Raw genomic sequence first — 17,500 nt, forward strand, 5'->3', positions numbered from 1 at the left:
TTTTTTTTTTGAGGGGGGGGGGGGGAAAGGATGGAAATAGTTAATAGCTTGTATTTCAGATGCGAAGTTACTTAAGGTAGCCCTCACGTCTCGAGGCACAATATTGAGAGCAGATAATAACAATAATCTCCATCATTGTTTAAAAGCACAAATCTGGCACTTAACAGACTAATTCACAGTCACTCCAACTGCAAGTTTTCCTCATGAATATCATATCACAAGGGAATGTGAAATCCTCTAATTAAACATGATTTGAAAAGCAGCAGAAAATTGAGACGATGAATGTTCTGGGGAAGGAGAGTCAAGGATTCACTGCGTGGGAGAGGGAAAGGGAGAAGCCTGTGTGTGCATCTACCAGTTTGCAGAGGACTCCATCTTTCCTTGCTCTAGAGTAGGCCCTTTAATGGGCTTTAGTAAAACGCCCATCTCCTTGCGGTGAGATTATAGAGCTGATTGCCAACTTGCTTTTGGAAACCTGATTAATAAACACCTAAGGATGGAGTATTTCCGAAATGAGCACAGATTAAGGCCGCGTGCTGGAAATGTAAGGCCAAAGTCATGTCCCAACTCTTCAGTGTAAAAGAAGCAGCCCATTTGCTTCTTGAAGTGTTTTCAGTGAAAGTTAAAGGAGAAAGGTCATGTTCACAAAGGCACCAGGAAAAAAGATACAGTGCTTGAGTCGCCCTTTCCCCTGTTCCCGCGTATCATTTGCACTTTTCCAAGGCCAGTGTAGGACCTTTCCCCCCAGATGCTACCGTATAACACATGAAGAAACTTGACCTGTCCTTTTATTTACTGCAAGAGACTGGGATTTGACTCCTGGCTGGTTTTGAGGAGTTATACTCTAGTATGAAAAGTATTCAAACAATAAACTCTAAGATGGAAAATTGTGCTCGATATATAAGTAATCATCTCTTCGGCTCTTGTGAATCTACGTTGTTCTTTTTTATATGGTCATCTGTGATCAAGTTCCAAAGCCAGCTCAACTAGTTTGGTTTCATTCAAGTAGACGTAGTGTGCATATCAGAAATACTTGATATCAGTTCGTTCTTGAAAATTTAGTGTAAAAGCATCTGAAGTCTGATGATATTTTATTTTCAGTTATCACTTCATCACTCGAAATCAAATTCAGGCTCCCATATTCAAACCTAAGAAATTTGGTACGTTACTTAAAATCTTACTGAGAGTAGGTTATGGTAGCAAAGTAGAAGTCGGGGAGATGTGATAAGAACTAAAAAGTAAAGAGAAAAGAGAAAGAAGGAAAGTAGGATCGCTTTTGTGTAAGTTGTCGTTAAAGAATTAAAGCAAAAGAAAGAAATAGGTTTAAAACAGCAGTGGCTTCCGCTGACGTGTGCTCTTGTTATGATCACAGTTTAGTGGAAAGTACTTTTTATTAATAGGTAGCCCGGAAACTGTGTTTGAAGAGAACACCTTGCTGGAAACCTGAGGTATCTGGAATAGTTTCACGTTTTTGGCTAGGAATGAGCATCTCCTGGTCACCAAAATCATAGGCTGTGATGGATCTGAGTGGGGAAGATTCCATGGCTGACAGTGTTACGGGATGGGCACAAAGAAGCGTGTGCGCATGGACATGAGACCAAAGAATTGGAAAGCAGACAGACAGACAAGGAGAGACTTGAGCCAGAGACAGGCACAGATGTGGTTTGTCAGAACTGGTGTTCATCATTAGTGTCCTGGCTGCCTGCCTCAGGGTCAGCATTGCACTAACGTTGGCTGGATGGATGAAAAGCCAACGTGGTGGGAAAGAGGCAGGTGGCCAGTGGGCAAAGGGGGTTAGTTGCGATTTTTGGTGTCTGTATCTGCGGGGCGTGGGGAAGGGTTTAGAAGAAGAGAGCTTCCTGCCCCGCCCCCCAGCAGAGGTAAGGGCGTGGATCTCATTCATTCCTTTAACCCATCCTCATTAAGCACCTACTCCTTCTTCATCTTGTCAATAACAAGGTATGTCATTTGTGCCACACCCTCTCTCATCTGCATAACTGGTAGACGTTTGCTGGAGGCGTTCCCAACTGGGAGAAGCAGCACAGGTCATCATGTGTGATCCCCTTTGGTTTTCAAATGAGGAATTGGAGGGCAGGGCAGTTAAATGACTTGCAGGTTCCTGGTTTTTAGCGCATCTACAATGCGGAATGAGGTTTTCATTCACCTGGCACCCACCCCTCCCCATAGAGAAATATTACTGACCTTCAATAAAAGGGTAAGTTACACTCCACTTATTTGTTAGGCAGAGAGGTGCACCAAGTACATTCTGAAAAGACTTCCCGGCACACAAAGGATCAACAGGATCTGGAAAATAAAAATTGTCCCTCGGCACTCATTCCTTAAAACCTTCAGTTGCTCAAGTTTTATTTTTATTAAAAATTTATCGCTGCCCCCCCCAATTAAACTTCAAAACTTACTTTATAACAATGTGATTTCAAGAGTTATTTTATATTTTGAGTATAAATTCTTTTGAGAATGGGAGTAGTACATCTGGGAAAAAGAAATCCAGCAAAAGTGAAGCAAAAAAAAAAAAAAGAGAGAGAAAAGAAAAAAAAAAACCCTCCAATCTTTACATTTATGTTCATTTGGCTTTTGGCAAAGGTGCCAACACAGCACAGTTCATCTGGAGTAGAACAGTCTTTTCATCAAATGGTGCTGGGACAACGTGCAAAATGAAGTTGGACACCTACCTCACACAAAATACAGAAATTAACTCAAAATTGATTAAACGTGAGTGCTGAAGCTCTTGCAAGAGAACATAGGAATAGGTCTTTATTAGTTTGGCTCAGTCAGTGGTTTCTTAGATGCGACACCAAAAGCGCAGGGAAGCAAAGGGGGAGAAAGAAAAGATTGGACTTAATCAAAATCTAAAACTTTTATGCTTCAAAGCATACCATCGAGAAACTGAAAAGACAGTCCACAAAATGGGAATCGGTGTTTGCATATCATATATCTCATAATGGACTTGCGTGCAGAAAATATATACATGAGAAAAACTTTTGCAGTCCACAATAAAAAGAACCCAGTGTTTCGTGGGTTTTTTTTTTTGCCGGTACGCGGGCCTCTCACTGTTGTGGCCTCTCCTGCTGCGGAGCACAGGCTCCGGACGCGCAGGCTCAGCGGCCATGGCTCACGGACCCAGCCGCTCCGCGGCACGTGGGATCCTCCCGGACCGGGGCACGAACCCGTGTCCCCTGCATCGGCAGGCGGACTCTCAACCACTGCGCCACCAGGGAAGCCTGAACCCAGTGTTTTTTAATGGGCAAAGGATCTGAATAGACATTTCTCTAAAGAAGACACGCAAATGATCAGTAAGCACATGAGAAGGTGCTCAGCATCATTCATCTTTAAACAAACACAGATCAAAAGTACAAAAAGGTACCAATTTATATCCGCCGGGATGGCTAAGATAAAGACAGACACCTAGTGTTGGCAAGGATGTAGAGAAATTGGAACCCTCAAATAATGCTGCCCCTCTCAATCAAACTTTGAAACTTAGAACAATGTGATTTCAAAAGTTATTTTGAAAAAATACTAGTGCAGCTGCTTTGGAAATAGTCTGCTAATACGTTAACCATGGAATGACCACATGACCCAACAATTCTGTTCCTAGTTATATACCCCAAATTATTGAAAACTTATACTCAAACAGGTACATGTACCTGTATTTTCGTATCACCACTATTCACAATAGCCAAAATGTAGAAACCTCCCAACTGTTGATCAGCAGGTGAATGGATGAACAAGATGTGTTAGATACATAAAGTGGAATAGTATTCAGCCATAAGAAAGGAAATGAAGCGCTGACACATGCTACAGTGTGGATGGACCTCCGAAACATTACGTTAAGTGAAAGAAGCCAGACACATAAGACCACATGTTATGCGATTCCATTTATATGAAATGTTCAGAATAGACAAACGTCTGGAAGCAGAAGGTCGATTAGTGGTTGGCAGGGACTAGGGGAGTGACTGCTAATGGGTCCAGGGTTTCTTTTTGGTGTGATATAAAATGTTCTAAAATTACACTGTGGTGGTGGTTTTACAACCCCGGGAATATTGCATTATATACTTCGTATACACCATTGAGTTATGTACTTTATTTGTTTATTTATGGCCGCACCCTGTGGCTTGCGGTATCTTAGTTCCCCGAGCAGGAATGGAACCCAGGCCCTCACGGTGAAAGTGCCGAGGACCACGCTAACCACTGGACGGCGCTAACCACCGAACCGCCAGGGAATTCCCTGAATTATGTACTTCAAATGAATGAGTTGTATGGGATACAAATTATACCTCATTGAAGCTTAGAAAAATGTATTCCATCAGTTGGAGCCGTTAGAGAATGCCCAGCAGTCTTCCGTAACTTAATATATCAAACAAGATGCTAGTGAAATGGAATACAATTTATAATTTGGGGTTGATTGGTGGGGGGCAAGGGGAGAAGTTATAAACCTTAATGGGCACAGATGTAGCCTTTTGTTACAGATGAATCAGAAATTGAGAAAACAAACAGAGGGCAAATTTGGAAAAGGGAAAAAACAAATAGGACGAGACTTAGAAGGCAGACGTGAGAACGTAGGTCAGGGCACAGGAAAAGCTGGAGGCGTGCCTTTAGGAGAAAAGAAAATTGGCATTGAGGTGTACAGCAAGGTGTCTGTGCTTTTCTTTTTTCTTCAGATTCTTTCCCATTGTAGTTTATTACAAGATATTGAATATAGTTCCCTGTGCTGTACAGTAGATCCTTGTTGATTATTTATTTTATATATAGTAGTGTGTATGTCAATCCCAAACTCCTAATTGGTCCTCTCCCCTCCCTTTCCCCTTCGGTAACCGTAAGTTTGTTTTCTATATCTGTGAGTCTGTTTCTGTTTTGTAAATAAGTTCATTTGTATGTTTTTTTTTTTTTTTAGATTCCACATATAAATGATACCATATGAAATTTGCCTTTCTCTGTCAGATTTAGTTCACTTAGTACGATAATCTCTAGGTCCTCCATCCATGTTGCTGCAGGTGACAATATTTCATTCTTTTTTGTGTACGTATACCACACAAGAAGGAAGTTTATCCTTCTCATCTGTCGATGGACACTTAGGTTTCTTCGATGTCTTGGCTCTTGGGGTGCATGTATTTTTTTGACTTAGAGTTTCCCTCAGCTATATGCCCAGGAGTGGGGTTGCTGGACCATATGTAACTCTATTTTTAGTTTTTTAAGGAAACTCCATACTGTTTCCCGTAGTGGCTACACCAGTCTCCGTTCCCAACGGTGTAGGAGGGTTCCCTTTTGTCTGAGGTGTCTGTGCTTTTCCTCTCCTTCAAAGATGATTCTCTTGGTTACTACCGCAGGGAAAATCAGCTTACAGGACCAAGAGCACAGGGCCACTAAAGTCTACAGGCTGCAGTAAGAAGCTGTTCTTAGTTTTAGCAGTGATTCTAGTTCAAGTTTTGGCTAAGTAATGCACTTGGGAAGGGAGTAGTGAATAGTCACCGCTGCAAAACCATAACCATCATGTAAAATCTTCTCAAAGTCCAAAGTCAGTGTTGAAATTAAGGCTCTGGCTGGTATACTTTGATATAGGAAGAATAAATACCAAAACAAGTCTTAAATAAATGTCAGTGACACCATTACATCATACTGAATAATACAGAGTGTATTTAGTATTAGGTAATGTCAGGAATTATTACCTGTTTTTGTGTAGTTACACTTTCTTTTTTTTTTTTTTTTTTTTTTTTTTTTAATTTTTTTTGTAGTTACACTTTTCATGGCAAGTTGGTTCTTCCTAACCTGAAATGCTGTCACTGTTTCGTGTTAATAAATATATCGATTTTTTACATACCAAGGGTCATCAGGAGAAATTTAAACCATGTGGCTTTTCTTGATTGTGTACTATCTGCGTTTTAAATATTTGGACTAAAAGTAAATAATAGAAGGTGTGAATGCTCTTTTCTCAAGTGGATTGGCATCATCCTGGTCTGTACCTTCAAGACATTTTTTAAAAGGCAAACATTAATTTAGTGTATATCCACACAGACATTAAATAGAATAATATTATTGTCTGTATGAGTCTGTCTCGCATTTATTGAGCCCATGTTCTGTGTTAGGTACCGAGTGGGTAGAGATGAACTAGTTGTGATTCCCTGTCCCTAAAACTTTTCGACCTGGGAGTTCATAGTAAAAAATAGTTTATTGAACAATTGACCCTGAAGTTTTGAAGTTTCATTTTGGGGCAAGCATGTTGAAATCCCTTTAAAATCAAATACATCTATTTATTCAGCACTTCATTCAGCATTTATTCAGCACTGATCTTGGCAGCTTTTCAGAAGTTATGCTTCTCACATGGGTGAGCTACCCGTAATCAGTATATTTAAACGATTGGGCTCACAGGCTTTCTCTGACCGTCAGATGTTGAGATGGTCATTCTTCCATCAAGTTTCATCCTGGAAATGAAATTCTAAATTCATTCAAGTTTAACAATTCCTGTACTCATTTTTTTTTTTTTTAATTTCCCATCTTGTCCCTTTTGGCAAGTTCTGAAAGGCAGTAAGGGTATAAAGGCTTGTTCCACTTCTCTGATGAAACAGAAAAGTTTCCATTCAGGGGTACAGCTGGTGGGGTCTAACGATGCTTCATCCGGAATGACTGAAGGGCCAGAAGTGAGACTCAGCCACACAGGCAGCAAGTATACGGCATTTGCTACACCAGCATCAGGGTGAGTGGCAGGCTGGAAGTCGAGTCCTGCATAGCACTTGATTTTTTCATGTGTGTGTGTATGTCTCTGTATGGGTTTGTGTGTGTGTGTGTGTGTATACGTATATTTAACAATTGCACGGCAGAAAACACCTACAACGCACAAAATTAAAACCTCGAAAGACACAAAAAAAACGATACACTGAAAATCCCGCTTCTCTGCTCCCCGCCCCACCGCAATGCCCGGTCCCCCGCCCCAGAGGCGACAAGCGTTAAGAGTATCTTATGTATCTTTGCAGAAATACTCCACCAGGGCATCACTGCCAGTCTGTTCTTCTTCCTTTCAAAGCCAAGCACTTTATCTCAGACAGTTGTATATTTTAAAGTGTCCAAATATGAAAAGCAAGTGACAGCAGTATGTATCCCGTGTTTCCATGTTTGTAAACTAGAGCCCACGAGAAGGAGAGTGCAGTGTGGTGATGTGCCGGGGTGCCCGCACCGTTGGCCAGGGTAGTGTTGCGTTAGGTGTGGGACGAGGGTGGGGGCAAAGTTGAGCCAACACAGCATGAGGTGAACTTTTAAAAATAAGAACATATAATGCTTTCATGATAAAAAAAAATACAGTTTTAACACAGAGGCACATTTTCAAGAGGTCCACTGAGTATGTAAATATGTACGTGTGCCAGGAGTTGGCATTCCTCTAGCCTTCAGGGTGTGACTGGTGATGCTTCTGAGGCTTTAGTGAGTGGTCATTGGTCCTTTTCTTTGAAATAAGGATATTAAGTTGAACCAAAAATAAATTCTTAGTGGAGAGTAGTTTTTATTCAGTCCAAGGAGCCTTGACAAATAAGTCAGCCTAGAAACGGGGGGCGGGGGTTAGGGTGGAGGTGGCACATGTGCTGAATTCTGTAGTTTTATTTCTAGTTGTACATTCCTCTAGTGAAGGCATGGTACATTCTTTCATCCTATTACTTTCAGAACCCTCTTGGCTTAACCCACAAGGCACAGTAGAATAACCATTGGCAGTTTTTAACTGATATGCTAATTTTGTATCCTAACTAGTTGAGGCTCCTCTTTTCCAACCTAAAGAATCACACAAAATAGGTATAATGGCTGAGAGTGTACTGGGCAGGTAGCATTTCTCAAGAGCAACTTAATGGAGTATTAAATGGTCAATCTTAAAACGTAGTACTCATTTAACTGAGTGATTCCATTTCTCTGAATATATCTTCTAGTAAAAAGCAGTTATATACTGGAATGTTTGGCCTGGTAAAAGTTAATTTCTAACATTATTCATAAATATTAGAAACATGAAGGGAATCTCGGTGTCCAAAATAGAGGGATGGTTATATCAATTTTGGCAGATAGCTCGAGCTAAGAGGGTATATGACAGACTGTTACACATCAGTAACTGAAGCTTTTGAAGATTAGTTGATAACATGAGAGAGTATTTTCAAAATTATCTAAAATTTAAAAGGATGCAAATCTTCATGCCTAATTTGTCAAAAATTGTGTGTGTGTGTGTGTGTGTGTGTGTGTGTACTTGATGGTAGTTATTTCTTTTCAAGATTTTTCAAGGATTTTATAACAAATATATACTAACGCATTTAGGATTGTGAAAATACTTTAAATAATGTTAATAAAATTGGTAAAGAGAAGAGTTATTATGGTTGGATATTTTTTCTTTTTCCTTGTAAGATATTGGTAGGAACAGTTTTCTTTTTAAATGATATCCTTCCCTCTCAGATATTCTGAGAATCTTGGTACTTTGAAGGATTCTTGGATGTTAAATGTTGCCAGTAATTTTTTTTAATTCTATTTTCATATCATACCTCTTTTATTCTTTTTTTTTTTTTTTTTTTTTTTGTGGTACGCGGGCCTCTCACTGTTGTGGCCTCTCCTGCTGCGGAGCACAGGCTCCGGACGCGCAGGCCCAGCGGCCATGGGTCACGGGCCCAGCCGCTCCGCGGCATGTGGGATCCTCCCGGACCGGGGCACGAACCCGCGTCCCCTGCATCGGCAGGCGGACTCTCAACCACTGCGCCACCAGGGAAGCCCCCTCTTTTATTCTTTAAAGACTCTGAAGGTGAACAAAGATAGGTAGTCATTCTTTCCTTCGGTCCAGTGGAATTTTACCCTCGTAACTGCTCAGAGAATATCATTGTATCATTGGGCTTTGGAAACCTCACTGTAACTACCTTAGTTCACTTGTGCTATTCTTTTCTCTCATGGGGGCACCTTTCAGTGCTTTCCTAAGTTAGTTTTCTGCATGTTTTGTTTGTTGTAGTTTCCCAGCTTTGTTTTCTATTGTCAGGGAAACTAGCTTATTATTTTCAAATTTTATTAGATTTCCAAGCAAATCATTGAAAAGCCACAGGGAGACCTATGGATCTTTGATAAAGTGTTGTTCAGTGTATACGTGTGTTTGGTATTCATGACCCTCAGTTTAAATGTTCATAATACATTCACTGTGGATTAATTATGTTATAAGTCAGGGACAAGTGGCATTTGTGTATGTCTGCTCTACGAATGTGAATCGATAAAATATATGACTACACATCCTGGGGGTTATATAAACTACAGGCCTCTCGTGTGTGTGTGTGTGTGTGTGTGTGTGTGTGTGTGTGTGTGTGTGTGAAATCATAATTCAGTGTGCTTGAAGTTCAAAGTCAGGCAGCGGCAGTGGAGTAAGTTGCAAAATAGCCCTTTCCTTGAAGACAGTGTGCTTTAGTACGAAACGGAACTCTTAATGTCAGTTTTATGTTTCTATTTGACAGAGTCTAAGGTTATGGAAACGACTGTAAAAATAATTTGTCTGAAAGAAGTCTGGATGCGGAAATCTAATAGAGAAAATATTTGAGAATATGGTTCATCAGCAAGTACAACAGATACACTTTTCTGAGTGCCACATGGCACGGATCAAAGCATCCCATGACCTGCATCCGTGTGGCCCAATCATTACCTATTGATTGGAACCCCACGGGAGGATTAACCCTTTCATGTTCATGCCAAGTTTTCTTTCACTCTTTGGTGTTAGTAATTTTAGGGATAGAATCTTCCTGCCACTGTGAGCTTTTTTTTTTTTTTTTAAGTTAATCATCTACTTGGATACATTTGTCTTTCTCAATTATTTTATTCTAACTTATTTAATTGCACTCTTCTTTGCTTGATAAACTTAACCAGTGAAAAGATTTTACGATTTTGGGAATAATGTTGGTGGCAGAAGAGGGGGAGAAAAACATGTAATGTTCTGGGTAGAAAACAGCGAGAGAATCTCAAAATCAAGTACAGATGTTTTCATTTTCATTAGGTAGGTTAAACGATAAGTTCTAGCCTTTTAACGACTCCTTTGCAGTCGGAGTAGAGGGCTTTGCCTCTAACGAAAGCGTGTCGAGCACTTTTCATACGTGGTGGTACATTTGTAATATTGGGCTGTTCGCATTTTGAAATTGAACTCTTGCTATAAGTAGAGCGCCGTGCAAAAGTGATTCGTAAATTCCACAGGAAGAGGAAAGCACAGATTGGTTCACCTTCGGCCCCGTGGGCTGCCTCCTCTTACCTCGTACGTCTGGTGGGGTGGTTCTGCGCAGCCAACTTACTCTCTTGTCCTCTGTGTTTTCTTTCAGTTTGTCCCATGAGGAGCATCCCCATAGCCATCCTCTGTATGGACATGGCGTATGCAAGTGGCCTGGCTGTGAAGCAGTGTGTGAAGATTTCCAATCATTTCTAAAGTAAGAATGATTTGATATTGCTTTCTTCTCTTACGTAGCCGTCACCTCCCGCTCTTTGTACTCTTCCTCGTGAAGTGCCTTTTTGATGGCGAGTTTCACGCCACCATTTTGAGGGTAGCCTCTAAATCACCACGTCTAGCAGTGTCACGGGAATAGTTACAAAGTCTGTTGAGGGTTACCTTGTAAAGGGGGAAGGATTTACATCCAAGGGCATTTTTGATCCTCTTAGTAAGATCCTGTGTTTACTTATTTTCTCAGAATGACAGTGATTAAGTAAAAATTCTCCCAATATTAAACGTGCAGTAATTCAGTTTTCACTTCTGTTCACATCCCTACATATTAAATCAATGACATAGGCCCTAGCTCTAGCTTTATAAAATTGGTGTCAACTACTGGCCACTAATAGCTTTTGGTGATTGGGTCTCTTCTTTGGTTCTTCACAAATGACTTTATAAACGTAAGAAACGGATGCCCGGGGGAAGCTACCAATCTGATTCTTACCTTTCTGCATCGGTGTTGACTTCTGTTCAGATTCTTGTCCTTATAGGGAGGCGAGAGTAAGTTTAATTCCTGCAGTTAAAGTATGACTAAAGCTTGGGTTATCCCATTTGAATCTGTACCACTGATAAAGCATCCCCGTAAGTAAATGGTACGTTCATCCTCTCCTAACCGAAGTGAAATGCTTCTGCACGACGTGTTAACATTTCCCTCATCTACGGTGCCTTGTCCTTGAAAAATATCGAGACGAAACCACCCTGCATTATTGACATCATATAAGTATATTCATAGTATCAGTGACTCACTGATGATGGAGTGAATATAATACTACATTATATTTAGTATATTTATCTATCATGCAAGAAGCAAACATGTGCACTTGTAAAACTCCTGTATATATAGGTGCGTGACGGTTTGCAAAGTGGGTGTCGGGACTGGGGGCAGTGGGGAGTCTTTGCCTCTGGCTTTTCTGTCTCATTCAAGCCCCAGGAAATAGAGGCGGGCTGATTTAACATGCAGGTGTCTGGTTTTGTGCGGTCTTTCTATTATTAGAACAATCTCTGCATCTTTCTTTACAGACCTGGGTACAAATATTTTAATAAAGCCACACTTAGAGAGAGATCTCGTGCTACCTGCAAGCGCTTTTGGTGAATATCATTTTTTTGATTAATGAATGGGAGTCTGTGAAAACATTGTAGAGCTTCCCCGCTGTAATATTTTACTTCAAGAGCATTATGTGGTCCTTAAAAACGGAAGTATGTAAAAATTTTTAAAAAGATATTTTACATTGTTTCTAAATATTAATACTGAAGAGCAGTGATACTTTATCTTAAATTAAGCAACAGTCCGTTACAATTATGATGATTCTGGTTAGAGCTATTGGGCTTTGTTCTCTTATAAATCCCTCATTGTAGAATCTTTGTTTTGTTGCTTCCTGATCACTTGCCTAACTGTTTTTAGATAACGAGACAAAAAGATCTTGGCAGAAACCACGTTTAAATTCTGATTTCACCTTCGGCACCAGTGCTACCTTTGATAAATATCTCGATGCTAATTTCACTCCTCTATAGAATGGCTAGAAAATATCTGTAAAATGATTTATTTTATAAAGTCTCCAGAACTATAAAATTGCTGTCAACATTTCTGGTGACATGTATCAGTTTTAGAGTCATGAGGGAAGAGGGCATTTTTCCAATCGATCACTCACACATTTTTGTTCATAGGCAAAGTATTTCCACTCTAATCCTCAAATCTTAGTTCCTTTTATTATGCGAGCTGGCGTTAAGGGTGTGTGTGTGTGTGTGTGTGTATGTGTGTGTGTGTATGTATATGTATGGGGGGGACAAATATACCTCCACAAAGAAACAGCACACTTTCAAACTACAGCGATTTCTAAGGAAAAGAATCTGAAGATCATCAGAATTAGAAGCTAGCTTGATTCCTTTTAAAAAGCCCTTTTCTCCTCTAAGGATATTAGGAGTCAGGCTCTTATGTAGGAAACCACTTATTTATTTTTCACTTTTATTCATGTCTCTGTTATTTATTGTGGTTTTGCACACGACATGGCATTTTTGCTCAGTGGAATTGGTTTTGGTTTTTTGGGGGTTTTTTTTGCGGTACGCGGGCCTCTCACTGTCGTGGTCCCTCCCGTTGCGGCGCACAGGCTCCGGACGCGCAGGCGCAGCGGCCATGGCTCACGGGCACAGCCGCTCCGCGGCACGTGGGATCCTCCCGGACCGGGGCACGGTCCCGCGTCCCCCGCGTCGGCAGGCGGGCTCTCAGCCGCTGCGCCCCCAGGGAAGCCCCTAATTTTCACTTTTATTCATGTCTCTGTTATTTATTGTGGTTTTGCACATGACGTGGCATTTTTGCTCAGTGGAATTGGAATGCTCGCTGTGATCCCGCAACTGTTGCTTGTCTATTTCGTAGTACTTATTTATTGACATATATTTGGCCAGAAGACTTCTGTTTGCAAGCTATAGAAAGCCAACTTTAATTGGCTTAAGCCAGAAAAAGCGGAGGATGGTAATTGGCTCCTATGACGAGGAGGTCTGGTGGTACCGCTGTCTTCAAGCATGACTGGACCCTGATGCTTGAACAAGGTTATTGGAGTATCGGTTCATTGCCCCTTAGCTCTGTTTTCTTCTTTGTTGCCTTCATTCTCAGGCTCTTGCCAAGTGGAACTGAAGAAGACAGATTTATTTGCCACAGGTTTATCCATCCCAGAATGCATCTCTTTTCCTGTAGTGCCAGGAACATGTCCTCAGCAGACTGTCATTGGCCCACATTGAGTCATGTGTTCTAGTTTTGAAGCAGTCACAGTGAGGCAGCCAGGCTTAAGTCACATGCCCACCTTCGGAGCAGAAGGAAAAGTTCACCCCACAGGAGCCACGTAGGGGCTGGGGATGAGAGGCTTGGTTCACAAAAGTGAAAAATGAGTCTTGCAAACCAGCCAAGGGGAAAGTAAATGCTGAATAAGAAAAAAACCCTCTAGAACTCAGAGTTCTCTTGGTGCTTTCCTGAGTTTATCCGTTGACCTGCGGTCTGTGACAACTTCAGGATTTTGAGTTTCTCCTACAGCATGATTTCAGCTGTGGGAAATTCAGAGTTGTCTTCAGTTTTCAAGATCTTGCCTAGAGTAGTGGAAAGTAAGTTAGTCTTCTTGTGAACTCACGTCTCCCACATGTGTGCTCCGTCTGAAGGGTAATCACATTGGCTTTAGCGAAACCAACTTTGCTTTCCATTGAGCTGGACGGAAAGAGCTGCCATACTTCTTGTGGTTCAAACAAAAGCCACATGGCCTCTTTGAATGACATCATAGTGGAGTCATTATTATCGGGAAGTGGGAAGTGATGTTTCAAACATTTCTTCTCAAACTGCCAGATTTGTAGGCGCTGAAAGCACCTCTTTCCTGGGCCCAGGAGTGGGCCATTATCCCACTTTAGAGGTGTTCTCTTATGGTTTTAGCAAATTGATACCAGTGGTGCTTAGATTCTCAAGGCATCAAGGCAGTCTTACTCAACAAAAATGTAGTATTGCTCTGCCTTTGATTTAGGTGTTGCTTCACAGATTTCTTGTTTTTCTCACCTAAAAATCCCTGATTCTTCTAAATCCCCCGATTTTACACTCCCCTGGTAGAGCCCTGAACTGTGCAGCAGGCACAATTCCAAGTACTTTATGTATATAACTCGTTTAGTACAGCCACCTTATAGTGGTATTACTGTAGTATTACTCGCGACCTACATTTAAGGAAACTAAGGCACAGCAAGGTTAACCAGTTTTCCCAAGGTCACACAGCTTATAAGAGGTGGAGTCAAGATCCAAACCCAGACAGGATGGCTTCATAGGACTTGCTCTTAACTGTTCTATAATACCGCCTGGTTAGAAGCAGCTCATTTTATTAACTGTGTGCTCTCTGCCTAAGGCAGTAGGTATAAAGGAAGCTTTGAAGAAAGGCAGAATGGGCAGTGAAGCTACTTGCTAGGAGTGCGTTCTTTGAGCTCAGTATCAGCACGTGTGTTTTGGGACGATAGTAATAACTACCTCTTGGGGTTGTGAGAATGAAAAAGGTACCTCGTGTCAAGTGCCTGGCCCATAGCAGGCACTCTCGAAAAATATAAGTACTTCTTTTCTCGTCTACTTAAGTGTATTTTTTTTGAATTAATTAATTTTAATTTTTTTGGCTGTGTTGGGTCTTCGTTGCTGTGCGTGGGCTTTCTCTAGTTGCGCTGAGTGGGGGCTGCTCTTCTCGTTGCGGGGCACGGGCTTCTCACTGTCGTGGCTTCTCTTGTTGCGGAGCACGGGCTCTAGGTGCGCGGGCTTCAGTACTTGTGGCACTCGGGCTCAGTAGTTGTGGCGCATGGACTCTAGTCACGTGGGCTTCAGTAGTTGTGGCACACGGGCTCAGTAGTTGTGGCGCATGGGCTTAGTTGCTCCGTGGCATGTGGGATCTTCCCGGGTCGGGGATGGAATCCGTGTCCCCTGCATTGGCAGGCGGATTCTTAACCACTGCACCACCAGGGAAGCCTGCCTTAAGTGTATTTTTAAAAGAGAAATAATCGAAACTATCCAAACATGGCTGACCTCGTAACTAGGGAAGAGGTGGTGACTATGCAGAGCTTTGATATGTCAGAAGAGACCGTTCTTTAATATAATTTTTAACCAGAAATTTCTGGTAAGAAGTCCTACACAGTCGAATGTGATCTTAGGGCAAGGGTGGCAGACTTTTTCCATAAAGGATCAGATAGTAAATATGATGGGCTTTTGCAGGCCATCCAGTCTCTGAGACAAGCACTCAGCTCTGCCATCGTAGCAGAGAAGCAGCCATAGGACCCTCTGTAAGGACTGGGTGTGGCTGTGTCCCTTGGACCAGTTTGCTGACCTCTGACCTAGGGTACAGTTTTTGGTGTCATTATGTTTTTAGCTGAGCCACATTCTTGCATTCCCTGGGCATCATCGCTCTCCTGGGTTACTTTAGTGTGGATTCACAGAGCCCTCATTTTTATTCGTATCGGGGGAGAATATCCGTGCCTGCCTTTTATACTTACCCGGGTTTGTGTTCTTCCACCTGGTTTTCAGGGTTCAGTATGAAAGAGCAGAGTGACTTGGCTTGGTAAGTGTCTTCCAGTCTTCTGTTGCTCAGGCTAGTTTAGAGAGGCCAAGATCAGTTGTTCAGGATGAAACTCCCATGTGACAATAAAATGCCACTGTTGACAGAGAGAGAGGTGAAAAGAAGGGAGGGGGGACTCACGGGTCCCAAAATGTGGCCCCCTTTTTTTTTTTTTTTCCCTCCTGAGGGAAGAAGTATCATAACTGTTGGTCAATCAAAACCAGAGATTTGACACTCTTCTGTGATCATTCTGCAGCGTTCGTTCCCAAGGTGAGGGGATACCACAGGGCCCTTGATTTCAAAGATAAATACTGTACAAATAACCATCCTGTTGTCTTTCCCTCCCAGCCAACAGAGGGGCGCTTTATCACAACCAGCAGGTACCCTGTCTATTGTGTGCATTTATTTCCCTGTTTCTTCTCCAAACAAGTTTTAGTTTTAGCGCTGATTATTTTTTTCCAGTCTATGCGCCGTTAAGTGATCATGTGACAGTGGTGTTTGTTGGAGGAGACTGACGCCAGCAGGTACTCACGCTAACTCTAACGCAGCCCGCCAGCCCTGCATCGCTCAGAATCCTCTGATAACAGCCAAGCAAAGAGAAGCCCAGTACCATCCAGATAGGTGAAGCTCAGGGTGTCCTCCTGTCCTCTCCCCACTTGGATCAGGTTTTATTCTTTTTTTAACCAGGTCGAAGACACGGTCCTCGCCAATAAAAACAGGGATCTATAATTCTTCCCCTTTGCTTTTTGAAAAAGGGCCCATACCATTCTTTGGCAAGGTGGCGAGTGGATCTGAAGGCTAAATCATGACCACATTTTCCTGTTTCTGACTTAGAATGTAAAATCAGACACAGACCCCATAGTTTCACAAATACCAGTTCCTCATGTGTGTTTGGGAAAAATGTGTCCATTTCCCCTAGTTTTTCTTTTCGACAGTCACTTGCAGAACATCTAACAAAAGTATAATTTGGGCCCTTGCTTGATAGCCGTCTGAAAGAAATTGGGGTGTTTTTTTTTTGTTTTTTTGTCTGTTTCTGTTTTTATCTCCTAGTTATTGCTCATGGAGAGAAGCACCATGCCAGACAATCAAAACCCAAATTCCTTTGCATGTTAGTCAGATGTACATTACTTTTTAAAGCCAAAACAAATTTTATATGTGCTGTCATAGAAGACAGGGAGGATAATGCCACGAGGAAATGCCCAGCGGTGGAACTTCGACCCTTTCAAGAAGGTCGAGGGCTGGAGACAGCAGAGGACATTTATTTCATCACTAATTCACTTAAAAAAAAAAAATTTTTTTTTTCTCTGAATTTCACTTCTGAAAACTGTGAAGAGTTTTATGTGCAAGAAAGTCCTAAGTGCTGCTCTGTAATGTTTTCACAAGTGTTTTTATCATGGTAACATCTTGTTTACTTTAGTTCCCGGCCTAAAACTACTTGGAACATGTTAAGAAAACATTTCAAGAAAGCCTCCACAAAGAGGCTTTTGTTTTCACAGCCACCGCGAGGCTGCAAGGATCACAAAGGTGTTAACTTTCAGCCCCTTAAGCACTTCCACATGAAATTCCAGCACCAATGTTTGTGGTTTTGGAAAAACAAAGTGTACGTTAAAGAAACCAGGTATATGCTAATACACGTCGAAGGAGGCCGGATATCATAAATTGTTCCAAACCCGTTCGTGGCTCTGGGTTTGCACACCTGGATGTTCTGCAGTGAAATTACCTCTGGGGAGTGCAGGAGAGCGCGTGGAGGGGGACTAGTCTTCTAGAAGGTGGGCATATGCAAATGTGATTCTAGCCTCCCCATCTCAGTCACCGGAACTGGGGGAGGAAAATTTTCCCCCATCAGGGCCCAGGTGACAAGTCGTGGAGTTTTCCGTAATGAGCTTGATATGTTTCTGGATTTGACTTTCTCACTTACCGTGCCTTTTTGAGTTGTTTGACCGAGGAAGATCAGGTGGTACCAGAAAACATTTCCTTC

The 17,500-nt window shown here is 41.9% G+C and overlaps 1 protein-coding gene across 12 annotated transcripts in view; it reads left to right on the forward strand.

Annotated features, from left to right (window-relative positions):
- The window catches only part of FOXP1 (forkhead box P1), a 695,723-nt gene that overhangs the window by 627,852 nt on the left and 50,371 nt on the right, over positions 1-17,500 (forward strand). For all 12 annotated transcript variants that reach the window (XM_024747009.1, XM_024747006.1, XM_024747008.1 and 9 more), the window contains one exon: positions 10,311-10,415. In XM_024747009.1, the coding sequence (XP_024602777.1) occupies positions 10,311-10,415 (105 nt within the window). The remainder of the gene's footprint in view (positions 1-10,310; positions 10,416-17,500) is intronic.

The sequence above is a fragment of the Neophocaena asiaeorientalis genome, unplaced genomic scaffold, assembly GCF_003031525.2.
Source record: "Neophocaena asiaeorientalis asiaeorientalis breed wild unplaced genomic scaffold, Neophocaena_asiaeorientalis_V1.1 scaffold130, whole genome shotgun sequence".
NCBI lineage: Eukaryota > Metazoa > Chordata > Mammalia > Artiodactyla > Phocoenidae > Neophocaena > Neophocaena asiaeorientalis.